Source organism: Oncorhynchus tshawytscha, linkage group LG21 (genome assembly GCF_018296145.1).
Source record: "Oncorhynchus tshawytscha isolate Ot180627B linkage group LG21, Otsh_v2.0, whole genome shotgun sequence".
Taxonomy (NCBI): Eukaryota; Metazoa; Chordata; class Actinopteri; order Salmoniformes; family Salmonidae; genus Oncorhynchus; species Oncorhynchus tshawytscha.
The window spans coordinates 38,425,116-38,444,170 of NC_056449.1; the positions used below are offsets into that span (position 1 = coordinate 38,425,116).

A 19,055-nucleotide genomic window follows, 5' to 3' on the forward strand; every position below is an offset into this window, starting at 1 on the left:
TGTCAATGTTTAGGAGAGTGACTCCACTGTCAATGTTTAGGAGAGTGACTCCACTGTCAATGTTTAGGAGAGTGACTCCACTGTTCATGTTTAGGAGAGTGACTCCACTGTCAATGTTTAGGAGAGTGACTCCACTGTCAATGTTTAGGAGAGTGACTCCACTGTTCATGTTTAGGAGAGTAACTCCACTGTCCATGTTTAGGAGAGTGACTCCACTGTTCATGTTTAGGAGACTGACTCCACTGTCAATGTTTAGGAGAGTGACTCCACTGTTCATGTTTAGGAGAGTGACTCCACTGTTCATGTTTAGGAGAGTGACTCCACTGTTCATGTTTAGGAGAGTGACTCCACTGTCAATGAATAGGAGAGTGACTCCACTGTCAATGTTTAGGAGAGTGACTCCACTGTAAATGAATAGGAGAGTGACTCCACTGTCAATGTTTAGGAGAGTGACTCCACTGTCAATGAATAGGAGAGTGACTCCACTGTAAATGAATAGGAGAGTGACTCCACTGTAAATGAATAGTAGAGTGACTCCACTGTAAATGAATAGGACAGTGACTCCACTGTCAATGTTTAGGAGAGTGACTCCACTGTCAATGTTTAGGAGAGTGACTCCACTGTCAATGAATAGGAGAGTGACTCCACTGTAAATGTTTAGGAGAGTGACTCCACTGTCAATGTTTAGGAGAGTGACTCCACTGTCAATGTTTAGGAGAGCGACTCCACTGTCAATGTTTAGGAGAGTGACTCCAATGTCAATGTTTAGGAGAGTGACTCCACTGTCAATGTTTAGGAGAGTGACTCCACTGTCAATGTTTAGGAGAGTGACTCCACTGTCAATGTTTAGGAGAGTGACTCCACTGTCAATGTTTAGGAGAGTGACTCCACTGTCAATGTTTAGGAGAGTGACTCCACTGTCAATGTTTAGGAGAGTGACTCCACTGTCAATGTTTAGGAGAGTGACTCCACTGTCAATGTTTAGGAGAGTGACTCCACCGTTCATGTTTAGGAGAGTGACTCCACTGTAAATGAATAGGAGAGTGACTCCACTGTCAATGTTTAGGAGAGTGACTCCACTGTCAATGTTTAGGAGAGTGACTCCACTGTCAATGTTTAGGAGAGTGACTCCACTGTCAATGAATAGGAGAGTGACTCCACTGTAAATGAATAGGAGAGTGACTCCACTGTCCATGTTTAGGAGGAAGACTCCTCTGTAAATGAATTGGAGAGTGACTCCACTGTCCATGTTTAGGAGGAAGACTCCTCTGTAAATGAATTGGAGAGTGACTCCACTGTCAATGAATAGGAGAGTGACTCCACTGTCAATGTATAGGAGAGTGACTCCACTGTCCATGTTTAGGAGGAAGACTCCTCTGTAAATGAATAGGAGAGTGACTCCACTGTCAATGAATAGGAGAGTGACTCCACTGTCAATGAATAGGAGAGTGACTCCACTGTCAATGTTTAGGAGAGTGACTCCACTGTAAATGAATAGGAGAGTGACTCCACTGTCAATGAATAGGAGAGTGACTCCACTGTCAATGTTTAGGAGAGTGACTCCACTGTAAATTAATAGGAGAGTGACTCCACTGTCAATGTTTAGGAGAGTGACTCCACTGTCAATGAATAGGAGAGTGACTCCACTGTAAATGAATAGGAGAGTGACTCCACTGTAAATGAATAGGAGAGTGACTCCACTGTAAATGAATAGGACAGTGACTCCACTGTCAATGTTTAGGAGAGTGACTCCACTGTCAATGTTTAGGAGAGTGACTCCACTGTCAATGTTTAGGAGAGTGACTCCACTGTCAATGTTTAGGAGAGTGACTCCACTGTCAATGTTTAGGAGAGTGACTACACTGTCCATGTTTAGGAGAGTGACTCCACTGTCAATGTTTAGGAGAGTGACTCCAATGTCAATGTTTAGGAGAGTGACTCCACTGTCAATGTTTAGGAGAGTGACTCCACTGTCAATGAATAGGAGAGTGACTCCACTGTAAATGTTTAGGAGAGTGACTCCACTGTCCATGTTTAGGAGAGTGACTCCACTGTCAATGAATAGGAGAGTGACTCCACTGTCAATGTTTAGGAGAGTGACTCCACTGTAAATGAATAGGAGAGTGACTCCACTGTCAATGTTTAGGAGAGTGACTCCACTGTCAATGAATAGGAGAGTGACTCCACTGTAAATGAATAGGAGAGTGACTCCACTGTAAATGAATAGGAGAGTGACTCCACTGTAAATGAATAGGACAGTGACTCCACTGTCAATGTTTAGGAGAGTGACTCCACTGTCAATGTTTAGGAGAGTGACTCCACTGTCAATGTTTAGGAGAGTGACTCCACCGTTCATGTTTAGGAGAGTGACTCCACTGTCAATGTTTAGGAGTGACTCCACTGTCAATGTTTAGGAGTGACTCCACTGTCCATGTTTAGGAGAGTGACTCCACTGTCAATGTTTAGGAGAGTGACTCCAATGTCAATGTTTAGGAGAGTGACTCCAATGTCAATGTTTAGGAGAGTGACTCCACTGTCAATGTTTAGGAGAGTGACTCCACTGTCAATGTTTAGGAGAGTGACTCCACTGTCAATGTTTAGGAGAGTGACTCCACTGTCAATGTTTAGGAGAGTGACTCCACTGTCAATGTTTAGGAGAGTGACTCCACTGTCAATGTTTAGGAGAGTGACTCCACTGTCAATGTTTAGGAGGAAGACTCCTCTGTAAATGAATTGGAGAGTGACTCCACTGTCCATGTTTGGAGAGTGACTCCACTGTCAATGAATAGGAGAGTGACTCCACTGAGAGTGACTCCACTGTCAATGAATAGGAGAGTGACTCCACTGTCCATGTTTAGGAGAGTGACTCCACTGTAAATGTTTAGGAGAGTGACTCCACTGTCAATGTTTAGGAGAGTGACTCCACTGTCAATGAATAGGAGAGTGACTCCACTGTCAATGTTTAGGAGAGTGACTCCACTGTCCATGTTTAGGAGAGTGACTCCACTGTCAATGTTTAGGAGAGTGACTCCACTGTCAATGAATAGGAGAGTGACTCCACTGTCAATGTTTAGGAGAGTGACTCCACTGTCAATGTTTAGGAGAGTGACTCCACTGTCAATGAATAGGAGAGTGACTCCACTGTCAATGTTTAGGAGAGTGACTCCACTGTCAATGTTTAGGAGAGTGACTCCACTGTCCATGTTTAGGAGAGTGACTCCACTGTAAATGTTTAGGAGAGTGACTCCACTGTCAAATAGGAGAGTGACTCCACTGTCAATGTTTAGGAGAGTGACTCCACTGTCAATGTTTAGGAGAGTGACTCCACCGTTCATGTTTAGGAGAGTGACTCCACTGTCAATGTTTAGGAGTGACTCCACTGTCAATGTTTAGGAGTGACTCCACTGTAAATGTATAGGAGAGTGACTCCAATGTTTATCTTTTTTAATTTAGAAAACAAACTAGGAAGATAAAGTTGTAATTCATTCCCAGTGGAAGATGTTTGTATTTAAAAGACAAGCAAAACAACTCAATCAAATGACTGAAATAGCAATTTGAAAGACAACACCTGTAAATACATTATTGTCCCATAGAGCACGAACCATGTTAGTTATCAATACTGTCTCATAGAGACCATGTTAGTTATCAATACTGTCTCATAGAGACCATGTTAGTTATCAATACTGTCTCATAGGGACCATGTTAGTTATCAATACTGTCTCATAGGGACCATGTTAGTTATCAATACTGTCTCATAGGGACCATGTTAGTTATCAATACTGTCTCATAGGGACCATGTTAGTTATCAGCACTGTCTCATAGAGCACAGACCATGTTAGTTATCAATACTGTCTCATAGGGACATGTTAGTTATCAATACTGTCTCATAGAGACCATGTTAGTTATCAATACTGTCTCATAGGGACCATGTTAGTTATCAATACTGTCTCAGAGCACAGACCATGTTAGTTATCAATACTGTCTCATAGGGACCATGTTAGTTATCAACACTGTCTCATAGAGCACAGACCATGTTAGTTATCAATACTGTCTCATAGGGACCATGTTAGTTATCAATACTGTCTCATAGAGACCATGTTAGTTATCAATACTGTCTCATAGGGACCATGTTAGTTATCAATACTGTCTCATAGAGCACAGACCATGTTAGTTATCAATACTGTCTCATAGGGACCATGTTAGTTATCAATACTGTCTCATAGAGACCATGTTAGTTATCAATACTGTCTCATAGAGCACAGACCATGTTAGTTATCAATACTGTCTCATAGGGACCATGTTAGTTATCAATACTGTCTCATAGAGCACAGACCATGTTAGTTATCAATACTGTCTCATAGAGACCATGTTAGTTATCAATACTGTCTCGTAGAGCACGAACCATGTTAGTTATCAATACTGTCTCATAGAGACCATGTTAGTTATCAATACTGTCTCATAGAGACCATGTTAGTTATCAATACTGTCTCATAGGGACCATGTTAGTTATCAATACTGTCTCATAGGGACCATGTTAGTTATCAATACTGTCTCATAGGGACCATGTTAGTTATCAATACTGTCTCATAGGGACCATGTTAGTTATCAATACTGTCTCATAGGGACCATGTTAGTTATCAACACTGTCTCATAGAGCACAGACCATGTTAGTTATCAATACTGTCTCATAGGGACATGTTAGTTATCAATACTGTCTCATAGAGACCATGTTAGTTATCAATACTGTCTCAGAGCACAGACCATGTTAGTTATCAATACTGTCTCATAGGGACCATGTTAGTTATCAACACTGTCTCATAGAGCACAGACCATGTTAGTTATCAATACTGTCTCATAGGGACCATGTTAGTTATCAATACTGTCTCATAGAGACCATGTTAGTTATCAATACTGTCTCATAGGGACCATGTTAGTTATCAATACTGTCTCATAGAGCACAGACCATGTTAGTTATCAATACTGTCTCATAGAGCACAGACCATGTTAGTTATCAATACTGTCTCATAGGGACCATGTTAGTTATCAATACTGTCTCATAGAGCACAGACCATGTTAGTTATCAATACTGTCTCATAGAGACCATGTTAGTTATCAATACTGTCTCATAGAGCACGAACCATGTTAGTTATCAATACTGTCTCATAGAGACCATGTTAGTTATCAATACTGTCTCATAGAGACCATGTTAGTTATCAATACTGTCTCATAGGGACCATGTTAGTTATCAATACTGTCTCATAGGGACCATGTTAGTTATCAATACTGTCTCATAGGGACCATGTTAGTTATCAATACTGTCTCATAGGGACCATGTTAGTTATCAATACTGTCTCATAGGGACCATGTTAGTTATCAATACTGTCTCATAGGGACCATGTTAGTTATCAATACTGTCTCATAGAGCACGGACCATGTTAGTTATCAATACTGTCTCATAGAGCACAGACCATGTTAGTTATCAATACTGTCTCATAGAGCACAGACCATGTTAGTTATCAATACTGTCTCATAGGGACCATGTTAGTTATCAATACTGTCTCATAGAGCACAGACCATGTGTGTGTGTGTGTGTGTGTTTGTAAGGGGGTGTTTTGTGTGTGTGTGTGTGTATTTGCAGGGGGGTAGTGGGTTGGTTGTGTGTGTGTGTGCGTGTGTGTGTGTTTGCAGGGGTTAGTGGGGTGGTTGGTGTGTGTGTGTGTGTGTGTGTGTGTGTGTGTGTGTGTGTGTGTGTGTCTGAGCATACATGCTTGTGCGTGTCAACAAGGTGTCCCTTTCTGCTGGTGTTGAACTGATCATTGAATTCACAAATCAGCAAATAAAAGTGTACTATTTTGCCTTTGAATTTTATCGAATGGCAACATGACACACTACACTTGGCCTCCTGCATGTGTTTCCATGTGAACGGTGGAGGCTGTGGCAGGGCATCTATAATATGGACTGGGTGGCTTGTTGAGGTTGCTGTGTAACCAGACACCACCTAGACTGTGTCTCTTGTAAAAGAGCGACTTGGGCGTTGTTAGCAAAGATGTTTCACCAACCAGAACGGCTCACTGTCTCGTCTAATGTTCTGGAACACTCACTCCTAATTCACTCAGGTATAGACCACGTGGGGGGGGGGGGTGAAAACACTGCACTGTGCCTGTCTGTCTGTCTGTCTGCCGGTGTTGTAATTATTCAACTAGCCGACTTATATAAGCGTCTCTTCAGTGGCACCAGATAACAGGTTAACACATGGATCGTGTGAGGAGACGAGAGCTGCAGAGGAGAACCTGACTACACACTGACATGAAAGTAAAAGAGTGGCGTGGGCGCAACAGAAACAGAATAATAGATGTGTTTTTTCTGTAAGGCTCATTGATCTCTGGGCCTCCAGCAGCACAATATACATGTTAGTTAGTCGCATATAGGTCATCAGACACGTGACCTGCAGGCCAAGTGGCACCCTATTCCCTACATAGTGCTCTATTTTTAACCAGAGACGTATAGGCTATGGTCAAAAGTAGTGCACTATATAGGGAATAGGGTGCCACTTTGGCAAGCAGATGAAGAATCACCTTTTTGTGGCCGCGTTGAGTAGGCTACACCTGGCCATCTGCCCAAGTGAACCATGGAATTTGAATGGCCTCGATGTTTCCCAGTTCTTAGAAAGGTTATCTATTAGATAATATCTACTAACGTCTACAAATATCAGGATGGGTCCACTCCCATGAAAGATGCTGTATGTCCTAGTTGGTAATCAGACTCCCTCTGGTGGTGACGGTCTCATCGTGTTTAATGCCTCTCTTATCAACTAATACTCCTCATTATGGCCCTGTCTCTGAGAAGGGCTCTAGAACTCATCGTAGAAACGACTTCTCATTCTATTCTAATTCGGAATTGATTCTAATTCCATGAGTTCTACAAAGGGAGCAGGATCAGCTGTCATTGAGCTGCCCAGACCTCCAGTGTTCTGCCCTGACGTCCTGGTAGAATTTACCAGGGAGTTGACAGTGGTTTTGCGTCCCGAATGGCTCCCTATTCTCTATATAGTGTCACTACTTTTGGACATCTTCCATAGGGCTCTGGTCAAAAGAAGTGCACTATATAGGGAATAGGGGGCCATTTGGCATACATTCGTAGAGTTCAGAGGAGAAATTACAAGGACTGTTCCCAGCCGTATTGACGGACCAGCGACAGAGAGAAGGATTTAACAGGGAGATGAGATTGGCTGGTTTCAGGGTGTTACCAGTGATCTGTCTCTGTGTTCCCACTGTCAGGACATATCTGTATGTATGTCTGTTTAATTAGTCTGCATTATGTTGGCTTTGTGGGATCACAATGTGGGATCATCATCATTCAGAGTGATGTGTCAAATCTCTATCTAGCTAGGTGTCACGTTCGTTATAGAGATGAGACCAAGGCGCAGCGTGATGTGAATACATCTTCTATTTTAATGAACCGAAGAACACTTCAACAAATTTACAAAAACGTGACGCTATACAGAATAAGTGCAGACAAAGACAACTAATACCCAAGGAATATGGCTGCCTAAATATGGTTCCCAATCAGAGACAACGATAAACAGCTGCCTCTAATTGAGAACCTATCTAGGCAACCATAGACATATAAAACACCTTGACTAGTGAACAACCCCATAAACATACAAAAACCCTAGACAGGGTTAAAACACAACAAACCACCCCTTGTCACACCCTGACCTAACCAAAATAATAAAGAAAACAAAGATAACTATAAAGGTCAGGGCGTGACACTAGGTATGAAATGAAAGTCTTGTTGACTTGCAACAGCTCAGTCAGCGGTTTCTACAGCTACTCTATGGACTAATACTGACACGTTTCATCTTCAAACCTTATGTAATGTGATGCCTTTTGTTTTCAACATGATATCCTGCTTCAACTTGTTTTAAATGTGAACAATGACTGTAACAGGTCTACAGTACACTATATATCTCTCAATATTTATGTTAGCATTTTGCCCAGGTACAAAAGACTGCCAAATAAACTGGATTGACTCAATTGTTGAGAAAACTCAAGACGTTTTGACATAAGAACATACCCTAGGTTGGCTTCGTGTTCCATGTTACAGAACAATGGAAGACTAGTGTCTTATTATGGACGAGATTCCGGTATGATTCCATCAGCAATCAATTGAGAAATGTTTCAATTTAAAGAATTTCCCCCCTCGTTTGTGATTGAGGTTCATATTCTGTACATGGACAGCTGTTGAGTGACAATGGTTGCCAATGGTATGGGCCTAATACGGCCTTGGAAAATCACATGACAAATGCCACTATGTGCTGCGTTGTGCGTAGGCCTTGGCCCACCTCCAGAGGTATCCTCGTCAGTTTTCTCTTTGTGTTTTGAGAGAGAGAGAGAGAGAGATCGCTGAAGAAACAGAAACAACAGTGAATAACAGAACAGTGAAAGCATCTCTCCACTATCCTCTCATTCGTTTGTTGGTCGTTGGAATGGGAGCCTGTTGGTCGCGTCCCTGCGTTGTCCCACTCCCTAGCCAGGCCAGAAGCAGACCACCTCTCCCATCCCCTGGGCCAGCCCAGCAAACCATCCAGCGACTAGCCGAGCCGCCTGCTGCCGTCCCAGCCCCACTGCAGACACAGAGGCGTCTGAGCAGCGTTGCGAGAGCCATGAACTACCATTACCAACCCCCCTACTCACCTAGTCTGTCCCAGAGAGGGTATCGGCGGTAAGTGGTGGTCGGAGCACGTTCGGCGTGTGTTCGGTGCGTTTTCAGAGCGTGGTCGGAGGGTGTTCGGAAACGTGTGTGGATGGTTGAATGTTGTCATTACGTTGTCAAGAGAAAGGTGATTGGTTGGTTTGTTGAGGAGGTACACGGACAGGCAGGAATAGTAGGGCAGGTTGACATTTGGTTGATTTGTAACAGGTTAATAAACACTGGGGAAGTTATACTCCTCTATACCATTTAATAAAATTGGTCTGGAAGTCTGGATGTATATTGTAGTAAAATACTTATGTCTGTATATAAAATACTGAATCATTCTGTTTGATAAGGGAACAACTGTCATTATCATTCTTTCTTAGACCCTTGTTTTGCTGTCAGTAGCACAGGGGGTCCATTGTCTATGGGTGAAGAACACGCATTGTGTTTACAGAGAAGAAGAGACTGTCAGAGACATCTCTCCTCTTCTCTGAGTGACAAACTGATGGCTTGTGATTTGGTTCTCATTGTATGTCTCACTCCCACTTGTCAGTCCATGCATTTATGCTATTCTCTGCATCGTAGAGGCTTAGCGTCAGCAGCATACCACCCTGCATCCCACTGCTATTCTCTGCATCGTAGAGGCTTAGCGTCAGCAGCATACCACCCTGTATCCCACTGCTATTCTCTGCATCGTAGAGGCTTAGCGTCAGCAGCATACCACCCTGCATCCCACTGCTATTCTCTGCATCGTAGAGGCTTAGCGCCAGCAGCATACCACCCTGTATCCCACTGCTATTCTCTGCATCGTAGAGGCTTAGCGCCAGCAGCATACCACCCTGCATCCCACTGCTATTCTCTGCATCGTAGAGGCTTAGTGTCAGCAGCATACCACCCTGTATCCCACTGCTATTCTCTGCATCGTAGAGGCTTAGCGTCAGCAGCATACCACCCTGTATCCCACTGCTATTCTCTGCATCGTAGAGGCTTAGCGTCAGCAGCATACCACCCTGTATCCCACTGCTATTCTCTGCATCGTAGAGGCTTAGCGTCAGCAGCATACCACCCTGCATCCCACTGCTATTCTCTGCATCGTAGAGGCTTAGCGCCAGCAGCATACCACCCTGTATCCCACTGCTATTCTCTGCATCGTAGAGGCTTAGCGTCAGCAGCATACCACCCTGCATCCCACTGCTATTCTCTGCATCGTAGAGGCTTAGCGTCAGCAGCATACCACCCTGCATCCCACTGCTATTCTCTGCATCGTAGAGGCTTAGCGTCAGCAGCATACCACCCTGCATCCCACTGCTATTCTCTGCATCGTAGAGGCTTAGCGCCAGCAGCATACCACCCTGCATCCCACTGCTATTCTCTGCATCGTAGAGGCTTAGCGTCAGCAGCATACCACCCTGTATCCCACTGCTATTCTCTGCATCGTAGAGGCTTAGCGCCAGCAGCATACCACCCTGTATCCCACTGCTATTCTCTGCATCGTAGAGGCTTAGCGTCAGCAGCATACCACCCTGTATCCCACTGCTATTCTCTGCATCGTAGAGGCTTAGCGTCAGCAGCATACCACCCTGCATCCCACTGCTATTCTCTGCATCGTAGAGGCTTAGCCCCAGCAGCATACCACCCTGTATCCCACTGCTATTCTCTGCATCGTAGAGGCTTAGCCCCAGCAGCATACCACCCTGTATCCCACTGCTATTCTCTGCATCGTAGAGGCTTAGCCCCAGCAGCATACCACCCTGTATCCCACTGCTATTCTCTGCATCGTAGAGGCTTAGCGTCAGCAGCATACCACCCTGTATCCCACTGCTATTCTCTGCATCGTAGAGGCTTAGTGTCAGCAGCATACCACCCTGCATCCCACTGCTGGCTTGCCTCTGAAGCTGCAGTAAGCAGGGTTGGTTCTGGTCGGTCCCTCGATGGGAGACCACCCTGTATCCCACTGATGGCTGGCCCCTGAAGCTAAGCAGGGTTGATTCTGGTCGGTCCCTGGATGGGAGACCAGGTGATGCTGGAAGTGGTGTTGGAGGACCGGTAGGAGGCAGTCTTTCCTCTGGCCTAAAATAAAAGTATAATATCCCAATGCCCCAGGGCAGTGATGGGGACATTACCCGGTGTAGGGTGCCGTCTTTCGGACGGGACGTTAAACGGGTGTCCTGACTCTCTGTGGTCACTAAAGATCTCATGGCACTTATCGTAAGAGTAGGGGTGTTAACACCGGTGTCCTGGCTAAATTCCCAATCTGGCCCTCATACCATCATGGCCACCTAATCATCCCCAGCTTCCAATTGGCTCAATCATCCCCCCTCCTGTCCCCTGTAACTATTCCCAAGAACGTTGCTGTAAATAAGGATGTGTTGTCAGTCAATTGGCCTGGGAATAGGTCTGTCTGCCTATTGAATGGTCTGTCTGTCTATTATGCACATAATGTAAAACTCCTAATTCCCTCTGGGCTACAGAGGTGAATACATACTGTAGACTACATCCTAAATATAACAGTGCACTACTTTTGAACAAAGCCCTGTGCTGGGAAAAAGTAGTGTAGTAATTAGGGAAGTACAATGTCAAAGCCTTGGGCCTCTGGAGGTCACCATGGGGATCCAAAGCCTTGGGCCTATGGAGAGAACCATGGGGATCCAAAGCCTTGGGCCTCTGGAGGTCACCATGGGGATCCAAAGTCTTGGGCCTCTGGAGGTCACCATGGGGGTCGCAAAGCCTTGGGCCTCTGGAGGTCACCATGGGGGACGCAAAGCCTTGGGCCTCTGGAGGTCACCATGGGGACGCAAAGCCTTGGGCCTCTGGAGGTCACCATGGGGATCCAAAGCCTTGGGCCTCTGGTCACCATGGGGTCACCATGGGGAGGTCCAAAGCCTTGGGCCTCTGGAGGTCACCATGGGGATCCAAAGCCTTGGGCCTCTGGAGGTCACCATGGGGATCCAAAGCCTTGGGCCTCTGGAGGTCACCATGGGGGGGCCTTGGGCCTCGCAAAGCCTTGGGCCTCTGAAGGTCACCATGGGCCTCTGGGGTCACCATGGGGAAAGCCTTGGGCCTCTGGAGGTCACCATGGGGATCCAAAGCCTTGTGCCTCTGGAGGTCACCATAGGGATCCAAAGCCTTGGGCCTCTGGAGGTCACCATGGGGATCCAAAGCCTTGGGCCTCTGGAGGTCACCATGGGGGTCGCAAACCTTGGGCCTCTGGAGGTCACCATAGGGATCCAAAGCCTTGGGCCTCTGGAGGTCACCATGGGGTCGCAAAACCTTGGGCCTCTGGAGGTCACCATAGGGATCCAAAGCCTTGGGCCTCTGGAGGTCACCATGGGGATCCAAAGCATTGGGCCTCTGGTCACCATGGGGATCCAAAGCCTTGGGCCTCTGGAGGTCACCATGGGGATCCAGATGAGAGATACAGAGAGACTAAATCTGTTAGAATGTGTTTTGTTTGGCTCTCAGACCAGGACATCTGATGGAAAGTCTGGTTCAACGCCTAATTGGTTGTATCATGACTCATAGATCCAGGGTGTGTACCAAATGGCACCCTTTTCCCTGTAAAGTGCTCTATTTATGACCAGAGTGCTTTGTGCCCTGGTCATAAATAGTGCATTATGGGGGGAATATGGTTCCATTTGTGGGACTGTAATGAGTCATATATCCTGCTGGACCCTTTAGACTGGAGCACACTTAGCTCAATGGACACTGGCTGACAGTTTCCCTTATAGCATATAAACGATAAGAGGAATGAGGGTAGTATGGCTGAGGAGAAAATAAACAGTAGGAGGACTCGGGTTAATATAACATGGCCAAACATTGTTGTTCAAATACCAGTACTTTGTTTACATTGTCATGGTTAGTGGTGCTTCTCTCTCTATCTCCCTATCTTTCTCCATGTCCCTCTCTCTCTCTCTCTCTCTCCCTCTCCCTCTCTCCCTCTCTCTCTCTATCTTTCTCCATGTCCCCCTCTCTCTCTCTCTCTCTCTCTCTCTCTCTCTCTCTCTCTCTCTATCTTTCTCCATGTCCCCCCTCTCTCTCTCTCTCTCTCTCTATCTTTCTCCATGTCCCCCTCTCTCTCTCTCCAGTATTTAGATAGGAAACAGTACAATACACTTTTTTGAATGCCAGTACTAAGCCATGACCACTGTGACTAACACCCAGAGATTTTCCAACCAGAGACAATAGGTGTAATACTCTTCCCAACTGGCACTTTACTCCCTATGCACTACCCTATGGGCCCTTGTCCAAAGTAGTGCACTACCCTATGGGCCCCAGGTCCAAAGTAGTGCACTACTCTATGGGCCCCAGGTCCAAAGTAGTGCACTACCCTATGGGCCCTTGTCAAAAGTAGTGCACTACTCTATGGGCCCCAGGTCAAAAGTAGTGCACTAAATGTGGAATAGGGTGCCATCTGGGATGCAGTCTAGCCACTTGCTACGCAGTCTAGCCACTTGCTACAGCCCTGCCTGGCAGCTCCACAGCACAGTGTAAAATCACAAGTGACAAGTACTATTGATACTAATGCATTCAACAAGGCTCTGTGAGATCTGGTTAGTGTCCAGACCAAACTGGAGTCTCACCTTGCTAATTGGATCCGATGGGTTAAAGAAGAATGAATTCTTTCCTCACAAAATGGAGTACGGTACAACTTACTTTTCTTATATGAGCTAAAATAGCGACACGAAAGGGGTGTCGGAGGTGTTCAAGTTATAAGTGTGTTGCTATACAGTGACTGCACATAGCAACAAGGCAGCTGTGATGGTGCTTGTAACTAGGTAGGGTTATCTATGGATGACAGTATCGACCCCTATAAGATGTCCTTATGCTGAAACTCTTGCCTGATAGTGAGAGTCTATTAGGACAACAAAACCACATTACATATTACAAATTAATTATAATATTTTTTAAATTCCGTCCATCAAAATCCTAAATGCTCACCAAGTAGACTAGTTATGAGTTCTCCAAAGATACGACGCCTGTAAAATGTTATTTCTGAAGAAGTTACATTTCAACTCTTGCCAGCAGGTGGTAGCAGAGCTCTAGAGGAGAGGAAGGAAAATTACCAGAGCCTTGCAGTGGGTGGAAAAGTACCCTTATTAAGGAGAAAGGGCTTCCCCAAAATGTATGTTTGCAACATACTGCAATGTCTTCTACTATTGCACCTGAAGATAACACCGACTCAAAACAATAAACATTATGTAGACATCCTGTTATAAACCAATAATGCATGCATTGTTAATGCATTCAATACATCCAGATTCTAGTTTGCCTCTATAGGCTATCTGTTTCATAATCTCGCTTCACTGTTGCACGTGGTCCCTGACAAATTAATAATTTAATGAAAAAGAGCAATATAATAGATGAACTAGGCCGATAATAATTCTACACAATTCCGTTGTAGCATTTCCTTAAAAAATATTATCAGCTGATGCAAAACAACAACGAAAACAACCAAACCAACAGTAATTCCTAGTCTGCATATGACATGTCATGCAACCAAAACCCGTTCACTCAAAAAGAAATGCGCGGGGAAAAACCCACAAGCACACACTTTTTTTGTGCCGTTTTTTGGTTGTTGTTGCCTGTTTGCTTCAGGGTGTAAACGGATTGGGTCTCCGGGTCAACTGGGCGCTTATTGTGTTTGTATGAGTTCAGTAAGGGGGCAGAGGGGAAATCATGCCATAAGGCGTATTTGCATAAATTATCCCCCGCGTCAGATGACGTCAGGACAACAGTTCGGTTATAAGCGCCGCCGGTTGCAGAAATAGACACAGTCGCTGAAACATAACGTGGCTCACATCACTGGCATTAACCTACCGCACTATACTCAACTCAATTCACCACAGAAGCAACCGAATCGAGTCAGTCGAGTGATTTAAGCTGAATACAGTAACATAGAATTGTATCTAGATAGGTAGATTTATCTACTCAACCAATCGCAAACGTGGCGAGAAGCATTATCCAAACGAGTCTGCTGCTAAATTTGAGTACGGAGATCTTCAAAACGCCAATGGAGGTTGCTGTCTATCAGTTGCATAACTTCAGCATCTCCTTCTTCTCCTCGTTAGTAGGAGGAGATGTGGTGTCTGTAAAACTTGACAACAGGTAAATAGAAAAACCCGCTCTGGATTTTGTGTGTTATTGATGTGTCATTTGTGCGTTATATATTTCATTCAAATATTTCATCTAAATTGTTATAATTCGACATAGTCATGTTTCTTCCTTTACAAATAGATTAAGCAAAGTATGGTTATGCTGGTATCCGTTATGATACAATTGTAAATACCGTATTATACATGTCTTCTGCTGTGCAGACTTTGAGTAATGCAATTTGACTCCAACCCGCCGCGTGTCTCCTACGGGTGCCTTTTCAAACGCATAAAAGTGGAGTATCTTGAAACAATATCGATACAATGTTATCAATTTCATGGCATAGTTTGCAGCGCGCAACAATGTATCTAGCTTGGTTGCAACAACTAAAAAGAAGCCTGAATTGTAGGACAGTGGTAGGCAGGCATGCTGGTTTTTCATACACATGCCCAATCTCAAATAGGTTAAGCCTAAACACAAATTAAATACACTTTTGTGATGATGGCATTACGTGGCAATTGAATCTCAAAAGACTCAAAAGAAGTTATCCTGGTGCCAGCATCTGTAGGAGAACATCATAACCTGCCGGTACTTACTAGGACCCCAGTTCGTTCCTTTTGATCCAATGCTCTGATGTGATATGTTGACCTATGGCTTCTCTTCTTCTCTCCTCCACAGTGCCTCGGGTGCTAGCGTTGTTGCCATTGACAACAAGATAGAACAGGCAATGGTATGTATATCAGCAACAGGATTATACACTTTATCGTTCATATCATCACTCATAGTAGCCCAGTAACGCTATTCCATATCCCACCACATTCATGCACTTTGCCCATAGTCACCATTTTCTGTATGTTGATAATCATAGTAGACTAGGCTTCAGTCTAGTACTAGTATACTTGTAGTACCGCAGAAGCATGGTAGTCTGTATGTGCCTGCAGCTTTGAGTACTGCATGTTCAATACGTCTGATGTGGCATGGGACTATGTTCTGTCTGCTGCATTCTGAGTCAGACAGGGAGGAAGCTATAGATGTGCACAACAGCAGTCAAGACTATATTACCTATTTAGTTTACAGCTCAGCTTTTAAACCTTAATCCTGGTCATATGGGTACAAGTCTCTGTAACCACATGGCCTGTTACTACATGTTACTTCAAGTTACTACATGTTACTACATGTTACTACTACCTGTTACTACATGTTACTACCTGTTACTACCTGTTACTACAAGTTACTACATGTTACTACATGTTACTACAAGTTACTACATGTTACTACCTGTTACTACATGTTACTACCTGTTACTACCTGTTACTACAAGTTACTTCAAGTTACTACATGTTACTTCAAGTTACTACCTGTTACTACATGTTACTTCAAGTTACCTAATGTTACTACATGTTACTACATGTTACTACCTGTTACTACATGTTACTACCTGTTACTACAAGTTACTACATGTTACTACATGTTACTTCAAGTTACTACATGTTACTACATGTTACTACATGTTACTACAAGTTACTACAAGTTACTACATGTTACTACAAGTTACTACATGTTACTTCAAGTTACTACCTGTTACTACATGTTACTACAACTTACTACATGTTACTACAAGTGTTTGTAAGGCACGGTAGGTTAAGCTTAATCTATGAGGCACCTTACATGGATAGATTAGTGGTCGGTTTGTATGAGTTGCACGAACTCTCTCTCTCTCTCTCTCTCTCTAAACAGACGTCTCTAACTGTAGATCTCATTCCTTCTCTCCTATCTTAGGATCTGGTGAAGAACCACCTGATGTATGCAGTCAGGGAGGAAGTAGAGATCCTCAAGGAGCAGATCAGAGAGCTGGCTGAGAAGAACAACCAGCTAGAACGTGAGAACAGCCTTCTGAAGAACCTGGCCAGTCCAGAACAGATGGAGAGCTTCCGCGAACGGGTTCCGTCCGACTCAGATGCTCTGGTCCCCCTGCGGCTGGACAACCAGTACCAGCAGCAGGCCCAGCAGCAGGCCCAGGTGGGACTCCATAACCCTGACCAGTCCTGCCACATCAGCGCTGGCTCTGCTGTATAGGTGGCTCTGCCTTGGACCTCCAATTGTAAACTGATCGTCGCCGCCAACTTCAGTGAAGCTGTCTGTAACAGATGATGAAACACACAATTGATGAAAAGCACACGAAAAGACGCTCTAACTAGCGGCTATAGGCTGAAGCTATACGCTAAGATAAGCCCGTCCTACGACATCTAGACTCTTTCTCTTTAGACAAAAGCGCTAAACGAGAGGGCTCACATGTAGCCAGCCGGAGAACGCTTGCATTGGGACAGAGGTGAGGCTCCTGCCTTCTGGGGCCAGGAGGGCCAACCCTTCAGCCATTCTCTACCACCCCTGCTACAGAGGGGGGAGAGGGGTAAGAGACGGGGCTGGCCCAGGGATCTGATCCTGGGGATGCCTCTCCATACCTCTCCTGGTCCAGCCAAGGAAAAAGGAAATATTTTCTCAAGACAGATGGCCCTCCAGTCTCCACTAGATTCCCCCCCATTTAACTAGGCAAGTCAGTTAAGAACAAATTATTATTTACAATGACAGCCTATCGGGGAACAGTGGGTTAGCTCCCTTGTTCAGGAGCAGAACAACAGATTTTTTTACCTTGTCAGCTCGGGATTTGATCCAGCAACCTCCCAGTTACTGGCCTAACGCTCTAACCACTAGGCTACCTGCTACCTGAAATCCATGTGGAGTTCTTCTAACTGCTGATAGTACAAGCTCTGAGTAGTTAGAAAATATCTCAACCATCTTGTGACTGTTTCCACCTGACACCATCTACTGATATTCTCAGTAGAAGCAACGTGTCTTTAGGAAACCAAACCGGAGCTCCAGTTGAACGAGTAGAGGAGAAGGAGGATCTAGGAGATCCTGGACTGTTGCTGGGACAGAGAGGCCTGTTGCTTCTCTATCTCAACCTCGCTGGTGATAGGAGATCTTGGACTGTTGCTGGGACAGAGAGGCCTGTTGCTTCTCTATCTCAACCTCTCTGGTGATAGGAGATCCTGGACTGTTGCTGGGACAGAGAGGCCTGTTGCTTCTCTATCTCAACCTCGCTGGTGATAGGAGATCCTGGACTGTTGCTGGGACAGAGAGGCCTGTTGCTTCTCTATCTCAACCTCGCTGGTGATAGGAGATCTTGGACTGTTGCTGGGACAGAGAGGCCTGTTGCTTCTCTATCTCAACCTCGCTGGTGATAACTGATTACCATAATCATGATTCAGAACATCATTACTTGTATTCTTTGCAGTTGGGGTGTGCTGTTTTTTTTGGGAAAATCCTGCTAATTTCACATTTGTTTTGTGATTCTGAACAAAATGGAATACTTGTTAATAAGAGCATTGTAACTGTTCAGTTAAACGATTTATTATGGGGGTGGAAGTATCTACTACCCAGTATGCCTAGCTCTGTACATTTTACTAACATGTTCAGAGTAGTGGGCTGGAGATGAATTTGAGCAGCTGATTTTTTCTCTAAAGGCTGTGAATGCGATCCTGACCTAGCAGACATGTTCTGAGTGTTCAGATGCCAACCTCAACTTGAATCAATGGCATGACTCTAGTGCCGATCTCCAGAAGAGGAATACCACAGTTCCACAATGGACTTTTGTGTTTTCTAACTACCAAAGACTTTGTCTCATTCCTACTCCAAACGAAACCAAGCAACCTGGACCATGTGTACATCGTTCACAAGGAGAACTCTTGTTAGCGTGTGTTTTTGTTTTGAGAAACGTTGGTTATTGTTGCTGTATTGTGTCCATGAAACAGGTATTTGTAATGATGGATGCAAAATGTCCATTTGCAATAAACCTTCTGTTTACACTAAACGACATGTTGGTTCCCTGTCCGTTGTTCTTACTCAAGGGTATTGAAATCTACATGGAGAGTAACAAGAATATATATAATGAACTATTTAGCACACATTGACCACTCGCAACAACAGCTCTTGTTGTTAAGAGCTTCAAGACCCACTGCTATTGGGTTTAAGTTATCTAAGATCTGAGACGTAAATGATGCAAAAGTAAAGGATTTATACATCGGCCTACATGTTGAAGCTCAATGATGTTTTTGCAAGAAAACATTGGACATCTAACCAATGATAATTTAATAGAGGAACTAAATCTAGCTTACTTGTGTAGGTCAAATGAAAATCTATAACATATTCTTAAATCTTTGTCCAAAGCAGCACATCTGAACTTTTCAAAAAACTAGGTATTTAATAAT

General features: G+C 44.5%; 1 protein-coding gene across 1 annotated transcript in view; it reads left to right on the top strand.

The window, feature by feature from the left end:
- The window catches only part of LOC112221277, a 65,194-nt gene extending 46,531 nt beyond the window's left edge, over positions 1–18,663 (top strand). Inside the window, exons 2-3 of the mRNA XM_024383450.2 lie at positions 15,466–15,517; positions 16,567–18,663. Coding sequence (XP_024239218.1) covers positions 15,466–15,517; positions 16,567–16,863 — 349 coding nt within the window. The 3' untranslated portion in view covers positions 16,864–18,663. The remainder of the gene's footprint in view (positions 1–15,465; positions 15,518–16,566) is intronic.
- Positions 18,664–19,055: the final 392 nt, after the last annotated feature.